Genomic DNA, 18335 nt, shown 5'->3' with positions numbered 1-18335 from the left:
AAGGGAATACCACATATCCACTGAGATTTGGACGGGATATTCAGTCCTGAGTGCTCTGTCAGTGGGTGTTTTTTGGTCCTCTTACCTCCAGGTCACTATCAGGGGGAGGGGACGGGTTGTTCTTGCGGCCCCTGCCCCGGGACTTGGACCCCCCACTCCGGCAGGCTCGGTCATCCAGCTCTTTGATGGGCGTGGAGGGGCTCTGCACCGTATCAAAGTCCCCTAAGAGTGTAGGCAAACACAGACGGGGCTCAAAATTTGAAACATTTAAAATGTACAAATGATCAAATGTCTGTCTCAAAGCAATCACAAACTACATTCATGCACTGAAGTAACGGCAATGCTGCGGTCTGAGCTGATCCCACAGGTGTTCTGTTGCGGAGTTGTACCCGCTTCAGGGAAAGCAATAATTTAGACTCTGAACGGTAATAAGCCATCTTCTCAGGTTTAATAATTCAAGGTAATTGGCACGACACATCAACTCAAAGACGACCAAGAAAGCTAAACAGAAGTACCATTGATATCCTGACTGATTCATGATAACATGCGATGTAAAGATTTAACAGAGGGGGGGGGAGATGGAACTGTGCAATAAATTACAAAAGTTAGGTAATCTGATGCTTCTTGCAAAGATGCAAAATTCTGCAGGAGCCCACACGAGCACACACATTCTTGCAGGCACGCACACACACACACACACACAGACAACCTCCCATTGCCATATGCTCCCACTGCCGTGTGGTAACTAAAACCAGACTCTAAGCTTCGGCTCTCATATTGTTATGTCTCAATCAGGGAGAGAAGGAGAGAAGGGGCGGATAAGACACAGAGAGACACAAAGAGCATGTGAGCAACACACACACACACACACACACACACACACACACAAAAGAACAGATACCAGCTGTAACTCCAAAAAGAGAAATACAGTGAGAAGGAAAGTGCCAGTGACAGGAAGAATGATAAGCTCCTTTAATCAGGCTCCCTGAATTACAGCCAAGATAAACCCAAGAGAAAACTCAATCCCAAGCTTTATTTCTATACATACGGACGCACTCGCTCTATTTTCTCTTTTCTCTCACTTGTCTACAAAAGTGCAATACTTAACACCACGTCGCTCTAATCAAAGCCTCTGAGGCTAATGTAAACAAATGCCGATTCTCCAATTAGCGAGCGCGATGCCAGGTAACCATGGCTACAGTCTGAAGTTACTTCCTGTGCTTCATCATGGCTGAAAGAGAGTTGTGAACTCAGTTACCCAAACTGTGGTATTTTTCGACTGGAAACAAGATTATGGAGCCAGTATGAAGGAACGGTGAAGAGGCTGGGACTTTGGTTGCATATTTATGAATGTTGGTGGTTTGACTGGTTCACTCTGCTTCATACGGACCTGGGTGAAGCTCAGGAGCCTGTCCGGTCATGGCAGGGGTGGGATCTTGCAGCTGGTAGGCTGCCGTGGAGCCTGTGCCGTCCACGCTGTTGGAGGTCATGTAAGTCCCGTAAGTGGAGGCGGAATAATACTGGGCATACTGGTTTTGGCCAAACGTCGTGTATGAGGGATAATCCTGCAGGGAATAGAAATCATGAGCAAAAACAAGAGGAAAAAAAAAACCAACAGGAAAATTCAGATGTTTCACTTTTCTGGAAAGATTCAAAGTGACTTTTGAAGAGAGCTTTTACAAGTGTGCCCTCTCGTTTCTCTAATCTTTTATTCCCTCAATTCTGCATTTCATACGTCCAAAACAATTAAAGCCTTGTGTTGCTGCTTTTTACTGACCCAGCAGAGACGGACGCTTTTATGAGTCAGCTCTCTAAACCTGTCACTACGTCCATCTCTGCAAGTCCTTATAAAGTGGAGCACCACCGCATGAATGCACACACGCACACACGCTGCTGGTGTGTAGTCAGCAAAGTGTGTATGCAAGCATGCATATTGACATATACTATACGCACTCGCATTCTATCAGCCTCTCTCTCCCTTTCCATCTCTTGCCTGCTTTCTCTTTTTCTGCTAAACTCATATATACACACACACCCACACACACACGCACTATATTCCCCTTAATCCACCCACACAAGCCAAAGCTTGACTTTCTTCCTGTAAACAGCCACATCTATCATAGTGGGACATTAAAATCCCCCTTTAAGCATTTCACTACCACAGTACAATTCATCATATGGACATAGAGAAATATTCAGAACAAAACAGTCTTTCACAAAGACTAATTGTCTGTCTCTCTCCCAAGTTTGTCCCTGTTGCAAGGTCAAGCCCTAATTAGACTTTATTTCTTGAAGCGGCTCTGAATGAGAAAAGTTGTGTGGGAGCGTGACTGTAAAACCAGCTCTGGTCTCAAATATCATCGCGACTGCGCCGTACAAAATCCTCGTCTTTAGTTTGAGCCGGCGTAATGAGGCTAACGACATTTACTTGACCACTCAGAGCAAACATGTGGCACGGTTGATCAGCTCCCTTAGGAGAATGGCTTCCTCAAGCCAACTCTCTGTTAGCTGGATTGTACCAGCGGTCCAGGTTTAAACTTCAGAACAGGCCTGCACACACACACACACACACACACACACACACACACACACGCATACAGTATATAGACACTGAGGTACCTGCTGTGTGGCAGTGTAGTTGGCGGGGTTGGACACTGAGTTGTTGGTGGCATAGAGGCCTGAGGAAGGAGTGAAACTGGAACCTTGGGACACAAAGACGAAAAGGAATTGCACCATGTAGACGGAAACATTTTATATTCTTTAACTGCGCGTGTTGTCGTAGCACATTGGACGGTAAGATCTTTTTTATTTATCAAGAATATAGAATTCTGAGGTCGTCTGTTTGGAACCGACCTGGCATCTGATAGGGCGAGTATGCAGTCTGTCCGGGCTGAGGTGTGGTGAAGCCGGGGCTGTAGCTGAGGCCTGTCTGCAGCGGAGACTGACTCTGAGCCAGGCCGCTTTCCGTCTTAATGCCCGGCAGCATCACACCGAGGTCTGCGACAAGAAAGAATAGTATACCATGTTTGTATATGTTATGGGCTAGAACATTGACACAGTTTGTTTGCTTGAAAAAACTTATTTTGTTCTGGCTTTACTTGCATTCATTTGCGTTCCATCTTTGGCTTCTAACGATCATGTCAAGCTTGTAAATATGGAAATATTGAATTTCCATTTATCTAAGAATTATCTAAGTATTTCTCAATTTTTCAAAGTTAGGTTTTACTTACATATTTTACCTGACTATACTTTAAATGACATATTTTAGGCCTTCTGAGTAAAGGCTTTGTTTGCTTGCTAATTATGTAGCCAATCACAACAGCCAATCAAACAAGAGATACATCATTTAAAATTGTGTTTGTGCACTGCTTGTCTTTATCCTATGATAGTTTGTCCATTCATAATAACACAGAAAATATCCAGCGGTGTCCTCCTCCTTAAAAGTATCCCACTGAGGTTCAGTCTGAGTACATTTTAAATATGTTTTTTATTCTTTGACACAGAACCTATTGTTCCAGTTCAGCAAATCTCTATACAGTAACAATTCTTCTACTTGAGCTGGACACGTTTTTCAGTGTGGATTACAAAATAAGCTTCTTAAAAGTGTGAGCTAGTGCAGCCGCTGCGTGTCACTGCGTGTCTTTGCAAGCGTGTTTATTGATACCATAGGTGGACAGTCCGTACGGCTGTCCTGTCTGGGAGTAAGCAGTGTAGACGGTGGACTGCTGCATGCTGCTGAATTGGGGTTGACCGGCGTACGTGGGCATGGGAGGGGCTGCCGGTGTGGAGAGAATGTGAGGGTAGGGCCTGGGAAAGGAGAGGAGTGACAGGTGAGGTACATACAAGACAGATTAGAAGAATACGGATGACAATGACTGGAGGAGTAACTTGGCTTGGCAGGTAAATGGGTGGTATAATTAGCTGCGTTGCAGAAGCGTAGGAGAAGGTATGCCAATAAGGATTCTTAGAAAGCAGACTCTGCTGTGTGTAAACTCAGACTTACTTCGATGGGTAGAGGGGAGGGGAGTACTGGTGGGCTGAACGAGGGCTGTACCCGCTGCTGGTGATTACTAAAAACAGCACAATAATCAGAAACAACAAGGCAACACTGGGTTATGAATGGTGTCAACTCAAATCGTCTGTTTCCTCTCACATTTTCAAAACCACTCCTGGACAGCACGATTCAAGGCCTCTGGCTTGTTTGAGTAAACATAATTTGAAGCATTTTGAATGGAGAGCAGCCAAGTTCTCCCCCTTTAGAGAGCGCTGTAGCCAGTGGAGCCCTTACAGCGGGCCTCATAGTAAAACACAATGTCTGTTTGTGGTCATTGAGATGTCAAGAGCTCAATACTGACAAACACCCCGCTGCTTCTTAACCCTCACTGCGAGTTGCTTAATGGTTTTGTGTATCTGTGTGTGTGTGTGTGTGTGTGTGTGTGTGTGTGTATATGTGTTCTGCAGCGTGAAGGAACACAGGGTTGTGTGTGAGTCTTTAAAAAAAAGGGGGGCAAGTGTAACTCTTTCTCTTCCCTCTGCCAGCCTTTGATGACGCAATCCGAAGACAGGCAATACTTCATGGGATTAAAGCTTTCAGCAGGCCCACTGCTGAGCTCAGATGGGTGTTGGTGTTTGTGTGTGTCTGAGCTGTCGAGTGCAGAGACATTGTTTTTTCCTCAAGATGAGAAAAATGTACATGAGTGCATGTCTGTGGGCTGATGTGTGTGTGTGCGTGTGTGTGCATGCGTGCGTGCGTGTGTGCGTGTGTGTTACCTGAGCCTGCGTATGTGTCCAATACTGTGTCGCCTGTGGTAGTGACTGTATCGCTGTTGTTCATAGGCTCTGTTTTCACTTGAGGAAGATGGAAAAGATCAGTGTTAGGGGAGGCCAGGAGGGAAGTGCCATCACACACACACACACACACACACACACACACACACACACAAGGAAAACCATACTGAGAAAAGAGAGGGAAACCACCATGCAGTTCCAGTATGAGAGGAAATGTTGTGTGCAGGGTTCCCACTATAAGTTTTAATGACTTTCAATAACCAAAGGTTAATCTAAAGGTCTCATTCCTAATTTTTAAGTTTTGAAAATATAAACATGCAAGGTGACCAGCAAATTCACCAAATCCCTCAGCTTTTCATAAATTTGCTGACTGGTAGGAACCCTGCAAATATAAAACAACTCCACACACGCTGTGATAAATTCACAGTGAGATCCAAACATCAGAGGAAATTGCACAGCACATGAAAATCACTGCAATCCTGGCACAAAAAAAAAACACATCAGATCTAGGACCAGCCCAGGCTCTGGAAACCCATTCCTTATGCATTTAAGGTAACACTGTACGAGTTCTTGGCCTTGGATTCACACACATGCACCTCTGTACCATAGTCCTTGGAGCTCGGGGCAGGGGGCGGGCTGCTGCAGCCCAACAGCCAATCAGCCGTGTTTAGAACTGTCATGTTTTCACCTAAAAGGGTGCAAGGTGGAAGGTGGTGAGGACACGATGCAATTTTAAGAGGTATTTTAAAAGAAATAGTTTGACATTTTGGAAAATATGCTTATTGGTTTTCTTGCTGAGAGTCATATGAGAAGGTCAATACCACTCTCATGTCTGTACGGTAAATATAAGGCTAGGAGATGTTCAGCTTAGCTTAGCATCAAATCCGGAGAGAGGGGGAAACTGCTATGCTGCAGGATTCTATCCAAACGCAAAACATGTGCCTGCCAGCACCTCATCAGACCAGACAGAGACTAAAGGAAGAGTTCATAAAATCTCAACTTGTTGTTAGTGAGTTTTAGAGACGCTGGTAGATTTTGTTACCTTCAGACTGAGCCAGGCTGACTGGTTCCCTGTGTTTTGTTTTCATTCTTTATGCTAAGCTACAGCAAATTGTCTCTTAGCTGTAGCTTCATATTTGAACATGCAATAACTGATTTTTGTATTGACACATCCAGCGGGTGTGAGGAACATTAGCATTCATCGCCTATAAAGTCCAATATTCAATTTTCTTTTAGCTTTATTTTCTTCTCACTCATTAGCTGCAAAATGTTCGACTATGTTCACCAGCCAGTCGCCAACTTCGTCTTTCTGCCATTCAGTGCTGGGCAGGCGGTGTTCAGTGGGGTTTTAGAGCTTTTCAGCCTGAAAACAGCTGCCTGCTGAGGCTGGAAGCTACGATGACCGGGGTGAAGCAAAACAGGAAATCTGTGGGCCGTAAAACCAAAACAGTGAGCCGAAAGAAGATCCATACGGCTCAGGGGACCTGCAGAGTCGGATGATGTCACTGTAAATATATAAAATATTGATTATATTTGCTTTAATGTGAATATGTGAGTGGTATCAATTTCCTCATCTTATTCTCAACACAGTACAAAAGCATATTTACAAAATTTTAAAGGGGAGGACACCTGTTTTTATCCTACATGAAGTTTGTCAGTTCTTTGTTTCCCTCTGAACATCATTAAAACTCATCATCGCTGACCATCTGAGAACTCCATTTAATTCAGAACAACTTCATTAGTCCCCTCGGGTAGCAATACAACCCATCGGACGAGCCCTAATGAAGACAAATGAGTCGCTATAGAGATGGCCCGTGGGCCCGAGCTCTGGTTGATGTCAGGTGAGGGGAATGCTGGGTATGTAGTTTGTTTTGGCTGTGAGCGTGTAGTCCCGGCTCTGTCTGCTCAAACCATTAACTGTGAGCTCATCAAAAATGATTTAGTGTGCTCTAATATGGTCTAAATTCACTGTTAAGTCGACTTTGAGCTCGACTATTTCTGCGACAGTGTTGACACATCAAGTTGACTGAAATGCAGTTATCTCACTTTTTCCATTACATTCCTATTAAAAGCAGTTTCCATTGCCTGTTAAATCAGCAATAGATCAAAGGATGGCCCTCAACAAAGGCACTTACATCCAGTGCTATTACATCAAACTGCTCTGTCAAATATTATTGCAGAGGACAGACAATGAGAGAGGGAGAGATCAAGGGTGGAAGAAGAAAAAGATGAGGAGGAGGAGGGAAGAGAAACACAGACGGACAGAGGAAAAGAAAAGGAAGAAGAAGAAGAAGAAAGGACAAAGGAGAGGAGAGGGCTCACTGGTGTTGACATCCGAGAGAGCAGTGATGCTTTAATGCTCTTGTAGAGGAAATAGTTTCCAGTGGGATTTTTCGGCTCGCACTCGCACATATACACTCAAGCACGCACACACACAAACACACATACACTTTTCCGAGCGGTTAGCAGCGGAGAGTAGAAGTGCTTCACCGTGTGTTTACACACATTCTCCAGTGGTTTACTCAAGCCCTCGTGCCAGCGCGGGGTGTGTGTATGCGTGCGTTTGCATGCGCGCGTCCCCTTCCGTCTCTATAAATGCCTCAAAAAGTACTTATCTCTGCATGTTGGAAACGTGTGTGACTGATGATTTTGCTGTAGGTTTCATTACGTTTCAAAGCGATTTACAGTGTGCTCGTTCAACCTCTGCTGGAGCGAGAGCGAGACGTCATAAAAAAAACTGTTAAAAGCATCTCTCCCAAGCAAACATCGAACGGTGTGTGCAGAAGAGGCGCTTAGACTTTATGCATTTTCTCATTTAGTGATTCATTTATTTAGAAATGAGACATCAGTGAGTGCTGGCATCGTGTGAAACAGCAGGTTTTCACTCTAACTCCGGTGTCCTGTCGTCAAAGAGGTCACCCAATCTTTGACTGATCGATGCAGCCCTGAAAGGAATAATTTAACATTTTTGGAAATATGCTGATGTGCTTTTTCGCTGAGAGTTAGATGAGAAGATGTATGCCACTCTCAGGTCTGTGGGGTAAATATGAAGCTGCAGCCAGCAGACGGTTAGCTTAGCTTAGCATTGCATACCGTTCGGACACAGCAAGCCTAGCTCTCCCCAAACATAACAAAATCCAGCCACCAGCACCCTTTAAGGCTCTCTGCTTAACATGTTGCATCTCGTTTGTTTAATCTGTGCAATAAAAAAAGTGACACACTTTGTGCTAAGCTAACCTAATTGGCAGCTGTCTGGAGCTTCATATTTATTACACAGACAGGAAAGTGGTATTGATCTTCTGGTCTAACTCTTGGCAAGAATAATATTCCTCTCAAGTGGAATGCAGACATTCCTTATGAGTGGTTGTACAGAACATTTTGTCTCACTGATGACTGAATATAATGAAGGCAAAAAACTATATTTTGAACACTAAAACTAACCTTTCCACCATAGAAACAACTGCCCATTCACTACTGCAGCCCCAAACATGTTCTGCCTTCTCACCTCCTGTTCCATTGGTGGTGATGGAGGGGCTGCCAAGGTTGTTCTTGTCCAGCTTGGAGCCTGTTGAATCTCCACCTCCCACACGGTTATGAGGACTGGCTAGGTCCTGCATTTCCATAGACCTGCAGGAGGGCGGAGGGAGGAGGGAGGAGGGAGGAGGAGGGGGAGAAAATGAGATGAACTGCGATTTCTGAATGAATAACAGATCCACGGCAATATGCTCTCACAGCTGGGAATCTCCCACCTCTATATATTATGTTAAGATCTCACTGAACACGTTCAACGACAGCCTGTATGTCCACACAGGAACCACACACACACACACACACACACACACACACACACACACACACACACACACACAGCCATAAACTTCATGCTTCTTCGTACCAGTTAGCTTACATGAGCATGTGTTCAGAGGCGTTAGACATTGTCTGCGGGCCTGCTGGCCCTTTTATAGAGTGTGTGTGCATATATGTGTGTGTGTGCGTGTGTGCACTTCTGGGCTCCAATACAAACCCACTGCCTGCCAGCATGCTTTAGTTTTACAATGTGTTCCACATGCATGACTGGGACGAACCAGCACACAAGGTGGTAATGGTAAAGTGAGAGAGAGGGTGTGTGTGTACGAGTGTGTGTGTGTGTGTGTGTGTGTGCGTGGACAGAATGAAGATGCATATTTACGGTGCAGTAGACGTCTGCCTTTCATATCAATATCAATGTTTATTGTATATTTGGATCCTTTATTGGTTGTTTCCATGGCAAGATCTACTCTCCCTAGGGTCTGTAACTCCCAGTGAGAGGTGGGAAGTGTTTTTAATCAGTGTTCTTGCATGAACGCTGTAAGAAAAACAACGTAAAACACTCTTATGCCTCCTCACAACGGTTTCCGCGAAGCCACATTTTGACACGTCCTTTGATGGAAGACATAGTTCAATGTTGAGCCAGTGTGTGTGTGCGTGTGGACAGTACCTCATATGAATGTGTGTGTGTGTGTGTGTGTGTGTGTGTGTGTGTGTGTGTGTGCCCGCCCTAACTCACACTGCCCGCAGGTCGGTCACACTTGTGCTTTTGTGTGAGACATCAAAGCGAGAAATGACAGAGATGGAGGGAGAATTAAACAAATACGGGCTGCCATACCACCACTGTGTGTGCGTGTATGTCTGTGTCTGTGTGCGATACATCAGTGTGGCGGTCTGGAAGCAGGCCATCTCAATGCTATGGGCAGATAGCATCGCCACACATGACTGCAGCCCACAGTCAGACTGACAGGTATAAACATCCAGCTTTCAGCGGACGAGAAAAGACACCGCTTCAGGGCGCAAAAGAGAGAGCGTACAAAAGATAAACACACTAAATCAACTCTTTTTTTTTTTTTTTTCTATTTACAGCTAAACATTCACTCTGCACTCCTGTACATTCTGAAGTGAAAACGCTGATCGCTGTTTTAACATCAACAACACTTAATGGTGGACCAGATACCGAGCCAAGGCCCAGCTTCAAACAAAAGCCTAAAACAAACAAGCCGCTATACATGGCAGCAGCCGCTAAGAACTTTCACAGATTACGGTGCTTTTCCACTTTTCGCTCTCTTTTTTTTTTTTCCTCTCCCTCTGGTGTGCTTCAACACTCTTCATCCATCCTTTTCTTTTGTCTCTCAACAGCAGGAAATGATTCTGTCTCCCCTCCTGCTTTTTTTCTCTTTCCCCTCTGTTTCGCTCCTCTCGGGAGGCGATGGCAGGAGTTGGTGTTTCATAAACTCTTTTCTGGTTTTCACATTATGTCTGGTCACTGAAAAAATATGCTGCATCTTACTTTAATGTACACTGTACAGTGTTTTATGTAAAATAGTTTTAGAGGCAGCGATGGAGGATTGTTTCCATTATTGATTTATCTATTTTTTTTTTTTAGTGTGTGAAATGTCAAAAAAATAGTGAAAAACGCCCATCACAGTTTCCCCAAGCCTAAAGCAACGCCTTTAAATGTCTTGTTTTCTCCAACCAAAAGTCCAAAACTTAAAAATATTCAGTTTACAATGAAATATGACAGAGAAAAGCATCAAATCCTCTCATTTGAGAAGCTGGAAGCAGAGAATATTTGGCATTTTTGCACCATTTTTGCTTGAAAAATGATTTAATTAAACAATTAATTGCTCCCTTTGCTTGTCCTTCATTTAGATCAGTATATCTTTTAGTTTGTGTTTGTGTGTGTGTATGTGTGTGTGTGTGTATGTGTGTCAGGCACAGAGGTCTTGGGAAAGTGTTGATGACCTCATCACAGCTCGCAACTGCATTGAAACCTCACCTCTCTGCACCATGACCAGAGAACTAGGACACACACATAGCTGTGCGCGCACACACACACACACACACACACACAGACAGAGAGCTCTGAAAAGCCTAATGCTGTTTGTCATATTCTACAAACAGTCATATGAGTGTACCTGGCGTCCGAAGGGTCTGGAACATGAGATTCACTGTGTGATTTCTTCACCTGCAGGGAAACCAGAGCAGAGGAAATGTTAACCAAACACACATTACATTACACACATACAGTTCATAAGAGCCGGTGTTTAGTGTGCCATAAACCAGCCTCATAAACCAGTGTTTATGAATCAGACAAATTATATTAGTATCATGAACTGTTGTGAATAACAACAAAGTCAATTCCCACCCTCAGTTCTAAGAACGGAAGAGAAAATTCAACGAGGGATAAAACTCAAATCTGATGTAACTTTACCTCAAAGTAAACAGGAAAATTGCAACAAGATGCATTTTACTTGAAATCTTCTGATGCATAAAATGCGGAAATCGTAATAAATCAAGAGCCGGTGTCTGTAGTTGCTGCCACCGCCGTGACAGAAGTGCTAACTGGCGTCTAAGTGACAGATATTAACTTTCCCTTGTTCACCCGTGACCCTGCTCCAGCCGGAGCTCGAGCCCCTTCCTCAACCCTCAAACAGTTGAAAGGTCAAGGCGGGGTCATGTTAGGTCACAGGGCTCACTCTTCACCTTTGAAGCGGGTCACCGTGGACACAAAATGGAGCCACGACTTTGGGGGACATGTGCTCACGTCAATCACTGGTGCGCTTTCCCCCATCACTGACGAAAAAAAAGAGAATTAAGAAAACACACTTGAGCCTCGGTGCCTTTCCACCGCAGCGTACGCTCACACACACACAGGCTGGTTTTGTGCGTGTTGCCGTGTGTGAGGGTATGCCGAGCTGGACGGCAGACCAGCGGTTCTCTATTAAAATTCCTCTCTCTTATTTGGAACAGGAACTAATTAGAACAGTAAATGCAGGGCGGAGCGAGGGCCAATGTGTACCAGCTGCCCTATAATCACTGTGTCAACACACTGTCGAGGTGTAGGGCACGCGCGAGGTGCCAAACACACACGGCCGCACATGGAAACACACACACACAAACGCATACACACGGTCAAATTCACCCAGGCAGCATATATTCAAGTCATTTGCACATTATCGCAATCACAGGTAAGTATACGGAGCAAGTGCCTGGCCAAGCAGACACTGAACTTATTGGGGAACGAGGACGTGTGTGTGTGTGTGTGTGCGTGCGTGTGTGTGTGTGTGTATTTCTGTGTGGCGTTATGGTTCTGATTAGAGGATCCTGCTGAGAGCGAATAAGAAGCGGCACTTAGCTGTTTAAGACAGGGTTCAAAGGTTAGCCTGTACCCTCGTATGGATCACTTTACTCACACACACACACACACATGCACGCATGCATGCATGCAGGCAGGCAGGCAGGCACACACACTCACACACAAGCCACTTTCATGTCCCGTTTCATGCTTTACTGAAATTTAACAAGGCTGTCAGTCACGACATCAACAGCGTGGCCGTGAGAGACTGCAATCCACATGTAACGCGCACGCAGGGCTACATACGAATGTGGGCGCACATGCACACACACACACACACACACACACACACACATATATACAACCCTGTCTGTTTCTGTCTCAACATGATCTGTGAAAACACAAGCGCACGCAGGCTTTGATCCCGAAAAGCTTTTATCATTGTGCTTTATCCAGCGCACACTTTCCCTGAGTCGCTCACATCTCTCCACATCTCACCACTGTTATCTTTGTCTGCAATGCTTTTCTACAATTTAATACAATTCCATACCTTTATTTTGTCTTTTAACATGTTTTTTTTTCTGCTCAGGCCTAAAACTTTTTTTTTTCACTAATTTCATTAGCAGACACATCATTGTATCAAGTACACAAAATGTTAAAGAGCCAAACAAGAAAAAAAACACATTAAAACTAGCCTATTGACGGAAACCTGCCAGACAATAATGAAGCTGCTTTTCTTCTTGTGTTCAGATATTCAGCGTCACTCTTCCCCTTTCCATATCTTACAGTAAAACACACCCAATTTCATCTCCAATAACAAAAGAAGGGGGGCCTCTAAGTGTACTCTTAGGTGGCCTCGTTGCCTGAAGGACCCATTTGTGTCATCTGAGCCACTTAAATAGGTGACCTTTGACCTGGTTGGCCAGGAGACCGGTCTGGAACACAACCTGCCCGGCTCAGGGACTCCCTGAGGGATAAATACAGGTACCCCAGGTAATGAGCACTAATAACAATGATTTATTTAAGGGAATAACGCAGTGCTCTGTTTGTGTTGTCACTTATTAATGACATTCATCATCTAATGGATGCAACGATAACGCGAGGCCTGATCTGACCCTAAAAGGCAGTAATGAGAAGCAGAATCTAAGCTCAAGAATGTAAAATGCGACATGAAGGGGGCATCAGCAAGGTTTGTGTTATTGTTTCTGGCAAACTGTGAAAGCGCCGCGCAGGAAGAGGAAAAAGGGGGTAGAGACGAAGAAGAATAGCGCTATGTGTTTCTGGTAATAACCCAACCCATCTGCAACGGGACATCCGATATGCAGAGTTGCACACGCACACACACACACAGATATGCGCACACACATACATACACAAATGGTATATGAAGGCTTTAAGGAAATCTGCTTTTTTTATGCTTGTGCTTAAGGAACATTTTGATTCATAACCACATTTCAGAAACATTATTTCAATTAATCCCATCGCTATAAATACAGCATTTTCCCTTTTAAAGAACTGTCGTCATCGCAAATGGTGTGTACCACTATGAATTGTTCATTTTTATGAGGGAGGTTTTATCAGATGTAACAAAATAAATAAGGAATATTTTATAATGACAATTCAGAAAAAAATCACCCCTGTCCACTTATATATAATAAAATCATTAAGGAAAAATCCATACAATTCATTTTACATAAAGTGTCTGAAAATATATTTAGCATATTCATGGTGTAAATTAAATGAACCTTCAGTAATATCAATGGAACCCTGGAACAATTACAGTGCTGTCGCAATAATCTACTCCCCTTCTTTTGAATACTGCACCAATTCAGCCATTAATTAATGTTAAATCAAATATTAAATAGCAATTTTTTATCTTTCCTGGACATAAAGAAGCATGTATCAAATAATAATTTGTAAAAAATTACTGATATTACAGAAAAGGCTACAACTGAGTGAAAAAAAAAAATTGCATGAGTTTGAGCATGAAACAAACAGACACTCAGAGTTAGAGATGCGTTCTTACCTCAGGGTGTAATCAGGTCAGTTAGCAGTCCCGTATTTCCACAGAGCATTACACAGCTGTACGATCCACTGGCTTCCCCTCACACACAGCCTCGCTGGGCTCGCACACAAACAGAAGCACACACACACTCCTCCAACACGATCGCACTTGGGCTCGTCTCGATCTACCTGCCTCTCACTCGGGACTCCAGGTGTCACGTTTTTCTTGTCTTTGCTCTACAGGAGAAAATGCGCTCTTTTCCTCTTTCTCTTGGTGTCTGTCACCTTCACCCCGAGCAAACATGAAGCGGCTGGAGATGAGACGCAAACTGCATGTAAACTGCACTATTCTCTCTGTCTCTGAGGTCAATCCCTGCACAGCTCCCGTCTTCCTCCACTCTAGTAATGGGGAACATTTCACTCGTCCTGTTTCCCTCCTCCTCTGCCTCCTCCTCCTCTTTTACTCTTCTCCTCCTCCCCCTCTTCTCTCTCTCTCTCCCTCTCTCTCTCTCCCGGCTGTCACTCACAACAGACTCACTCAAGCTTGCATCTAAAGCCAGAAAGAACTTTTTGAAGTGGAACAGATGTACCCGTTTTGTGCGTAGATCCATTTTTAAATATAGACACAAATAAACTGAATTCCGCGCTGCAACCAGCCCGTGTACGAGAATATAATTAAGAATTCCTGAAAACTCTGAGGCCCTCAAATGAAAAACATCCGTGCGTGTGACTCTTTGCTGGAGTGGATCCTGCTGATGGTTGCTCAAGCGCAGGGCTGCCCAACGTGGGGCCCGTGGACCAAAGTTGGCTCACTATGAGGTTCGATTTGGCCCTCCAGATGTTTATAGTGGGAAAAAATATATATAAATAACTCTTTAGGCTGTTTTTTTTCTGTGAGGTAAAAAAGGCTCTTTAAATATGAACGATCCCTTATTGTTAATTATTTTTCATAGGCTGAGCGCAGTGGGCAGAGTGACATTTTGGCCAATGTGCAGGATTTACTGGCCCTCTCTGCAGCCAGTGTTTGGTTTTTTCTGTTTTGGGCTCCTGTAGAAACATGGCAGCGCAACATGGCAGACTCCTCGGAAGAGGACCTGCTCCCTCTGTAGATATAAAGACCTCATCCTAAGCAAACAAAATCACAAAAATTCAGGTGATTATACACTAAAGAAAACAATAGATCCCCCTTAATCCTTAGGGGATCTTGGGATCCTCATACCATTTTGCATCTTAACAATACACAAAAAATAGGTGCTGCTTTTGGCGCATGGTCCACCATTAAGTTTCAGTTTTGGCCATCCAAAAAAAAAAAAATCTGGGTACCCCTGCTCCATCATGATTACTTCCATGAAGCTAAGGCGGCGAATGGAAACATGCTGTGGATGTAACATCAGTGTCTTGCTGTGCAGTAGAAAGTACATACCAGACCATAAACTTCACACCATGCAATTGACCCCCCTCCTTCCACACACACACACACACACACCCTCCCCCATCTCACCCACACATGTCCACCTGAGCACACACACTCAGTCTGTGTTAATTGGAACCACACTGGCTGCACGTGTGTGTCATATGTGAAGTGTAGCTGAGGCGGAGGGGCTGGTATCAACTAGGTGGACTCCCGGCTGCCTCGGTCTGAAGATGGCACTCTTTCGCTGTGGTCGCCAAGGTGTTACCAGGGGAGGCACACACCCAAACACACACGAGTCAGACACAGAGAGGGAGATGATCACACACACTCATACACACACCAATGTCTGATCCATCTCATCAAACATGGCAGTGTTTTTAATTGTGGTGCTCACAGATTTGACAATCCGACACCGGGAACAGTTTTCATTGGAACTACTTTCTACCGAAGAAAAGTGTGAGTGAGTCAAGGCCAGACTGTGGCTGCTCCTGGAGATGATCTGAAAGCTCAAGTTCAGATCACTCAGATATTCACACTTACATTTTAACATCTTCCTCAGTTCGGCTTCTTGTCATTCCAAAAAGAAGCCCCGCATATATGGTTGGTATCTGACATCTGACTCTACTCACATCTGACCTCACGCTGATCTTAAACACACGTCAAAGTGAAAATTGTTGACAGAATCAGCGTCTTGCACAGACTGCCATTTGTTGCTCCAGACATCAGCGAAGTCAACACATTCTGCTGATCTCAGTTCATCGTGCTGTTTTGAAGCACCACTCTGGTATTCAGCTTGATGGTCACTGTGCTGTTAAATGGCTGTGGCACTGTCATTGATTTGTACTGATTTGAATTTGGCCCAATTGTCAGTCCGACTGAAAATCACTTAGGGAAAATATGAATCAGCAAAAATTTAAAGCAATATGTATTTCCTCTTCCCATTAGCACTGCATCTTAGAAAATCCTACTGTGTTAATTCATTTTAATTGTATGAATATGGAGTCATTTAATAATGCATTGTTCAAAGCTGCAGGGGCATACTTCATGGTCACGATCGACTTTTGCAAATAAAACCAGATGTATCTGCACGGCTAGACCTCACTATAATTAAATCTGATTTTTTAATTTGGGTGAACTGACCCTTTAACAACACGCAGACCGGTTTGAATTTTACTGTACATCTACAAGGCAACAGAAAACAGCTGAGAAGAGTGCCGAATGTGTACGGGCCAAGAGACCAATTTGGAACGGGGCCACTGTCTCCAACTGTGCACCAGCCGCCTTTAGCACGGTCACCATGGTGACAGCATGCGGCCCCGTCCCACAGCATTTATCCCCCAGACCCCAATAAACACCTTGATTGATAGACTGTCGGTGGACCCGTGTGCATACATCAGTGCAAACGTCTGTTGAAAGTGTGTTCTCTGTGCATGCCGACATGCACTGGTGTGCGAGTGCTGGACGTCTGAGAGTGTATGTGGAGGACTAGCTGTCAGAACAGATTAGGGTGTTGCCGAAGCGCTTGACAACTCAAGCACTTTATTATTAGCCAGGCAGGACCCCATCAGGAGGGGGTCGTCCAAAAACATCCCCGATGAAATATTTTCACAGCAAGCAGAGAAGGGAGCAGGGGAGGTGTCCCAATACACGCCTGATGAAATACGAAAAAAAAAGGACCAAAAAAGCCCCCATGAGCATGGCATGGGCACATGAACTGAGCAAAGGAAGCGGGTAGTATATTAGACAGCTAAATGACAGGACTCGGCTTTGGTTTTTGTTGACTTTAGGAGTGTTTTAAAAGTGTCTGGCGAAGGTGCCTTGCTCCCTTTTAAGAGGCCCTCGAGAGTGACTTTGTTCTTCAAGTGGAACAACAGCAGTTTATCTTCCTCTCAGCAGACAGTAACAGAGACAGACTCTGCTCCTCTTCGTCTCCCCTGTCTTCTTCTTCTTTTCTTTTATTTTGTAGTGAGACTTTTTTCATAAGCTCCTGAGATATTTTTTGCATTTTGTCCCTGCAGACTTGCATTTAAACAGTCATATTTATTGAGTGCATTTTAATCATGTTGTATTTTTAATCAGTATAATTAATTAAATCTGAGTTTAAAGGAGTAGTTTGACATTTTGGGAAATACATTAAACTGCTTTCTTACTAAGTTAGATGAGTAGATCAGCATGTCTGTAATATATAGGAAGCTAAAGTTTAGCTTGGTTCATCTATGGCAGCTTAATTTAGCATAAAGACTGGAAACAAAAGGAAAAAATTGGCCTAGCTCTCATCAAAACTAATACAATTCACCTACCAGAGCCTCTAAACCTCACTAATGCATTCTATATTGTTTGTTTAAGTATAAGTAGTTGTGATTTAACAAGAGCCAGGCTAGCCATTTCCCCCTGTTTTCAGTCTTTGTGCTAAGCTAAGCTAACCCCCGCTAGGTGTCGCTTCATATCTGTTTTACAGACATGAGTATGGTGTTGATCGCAGATAAGCCTATTTCCCAAAATGCTAAAAAAAATCCTTAAATATTATTGAAAAAAATAAACAAACCTAGGCCTAGCTAACAGGATTCCTAGAGAAGTCTTTCACACATGCACAAACATGCATACACACACACACACACACACACACACACACACACACACACACACACACCTGTGCAACGTGATCATTCAACCATCCCTGTCTCTGACATTGGCTCATGTGTGTCGACCACAAAACACACTCATGAAGGATGTTACTCACCACACAAACACAACCTCCATCTCTACCTATCCTCCACATTCTCTCTCTCTTTCACACACGCGCACACACACACACACACACACACACACACACACACACACACACACACACAGTCTCACACATTTACCTGTCTCCTGCTCAAAGCTCTCTGCTCTCCCCATTTGTATGAGTGGTTATCGGTGTGGTAACTCTATCCCCGTCCTTTCATGTAAAATACATTGTGCTGAGCCTCCTCCCTCCCTCCCTCCCCCCCTCCCTCCACCACTCCTCCTACAACCCCC

At 44.2% G+C, this 18335-nt stretch overlaps 1 protein-coding gene across 1 annotated transcript in view; it reads right to left on the bottom strand.

Annotated features, from left to right (window-relative positions):
* Window positions 1–18335, bottom strand: part of eya4 (EYA transcriptional coactivator and phosphatase 4) — a 41381-nt gene that overhangs the window by 9610 nt on the left and 13436 nt on the right. The window contains exons 3-11 of the mRNA XM_076756447.1: window positions 10737–10786; window positions 8294–8415; window positions 4771–4848; window positions 4004–4070; window positions 3665–3807; window positions 2854–2997; window positions 2620–2702; window positions 1391–1565; window positions 86–222 (exon numbers count right to left, since the gene is read on the bottom strand). Coding sequence (XP_076612562.1) covers window positions 86–222; window positions 1391–1565; window positions 2620–2702; window positions 2854–2997; window positions 3665–3807; window positions 4004–4070; window positions 4771–4848; window positions 8294–8415; window positions 10737–10786 — 999 coding nt within the window. The remainder of the gene's footprint in view (window positions 1–85; window positions 223–1390; window positions 1566–2619; window positions 2703–2853; window positions 2998–3664; window positions 3808–4003; window positions 4071–4770; window positions 4849–8293; window positions 8416–10736; window positions 10787–18335) is intronic.

This window comes from Chaetodon auriga, chromosome 18, assembly GCF_051107435.1.
Source record: "Chaetodon auriga isolate fChaAug3 chromosome 18, fChaAug3.hap1, whole genome shotgun sequence".
NCBI classification, from domain to species: Eukaryota; Metazoa; Chordata; class Actinopteri; order Chaetodontiformes; family Chaetodontidae; genus Chaetodon; species Chaetodon auriga.
Note: the sequence above shows the minus strand (reverse complement) of the source record. Positions and strands in the feature narration are given on the sequence as shown.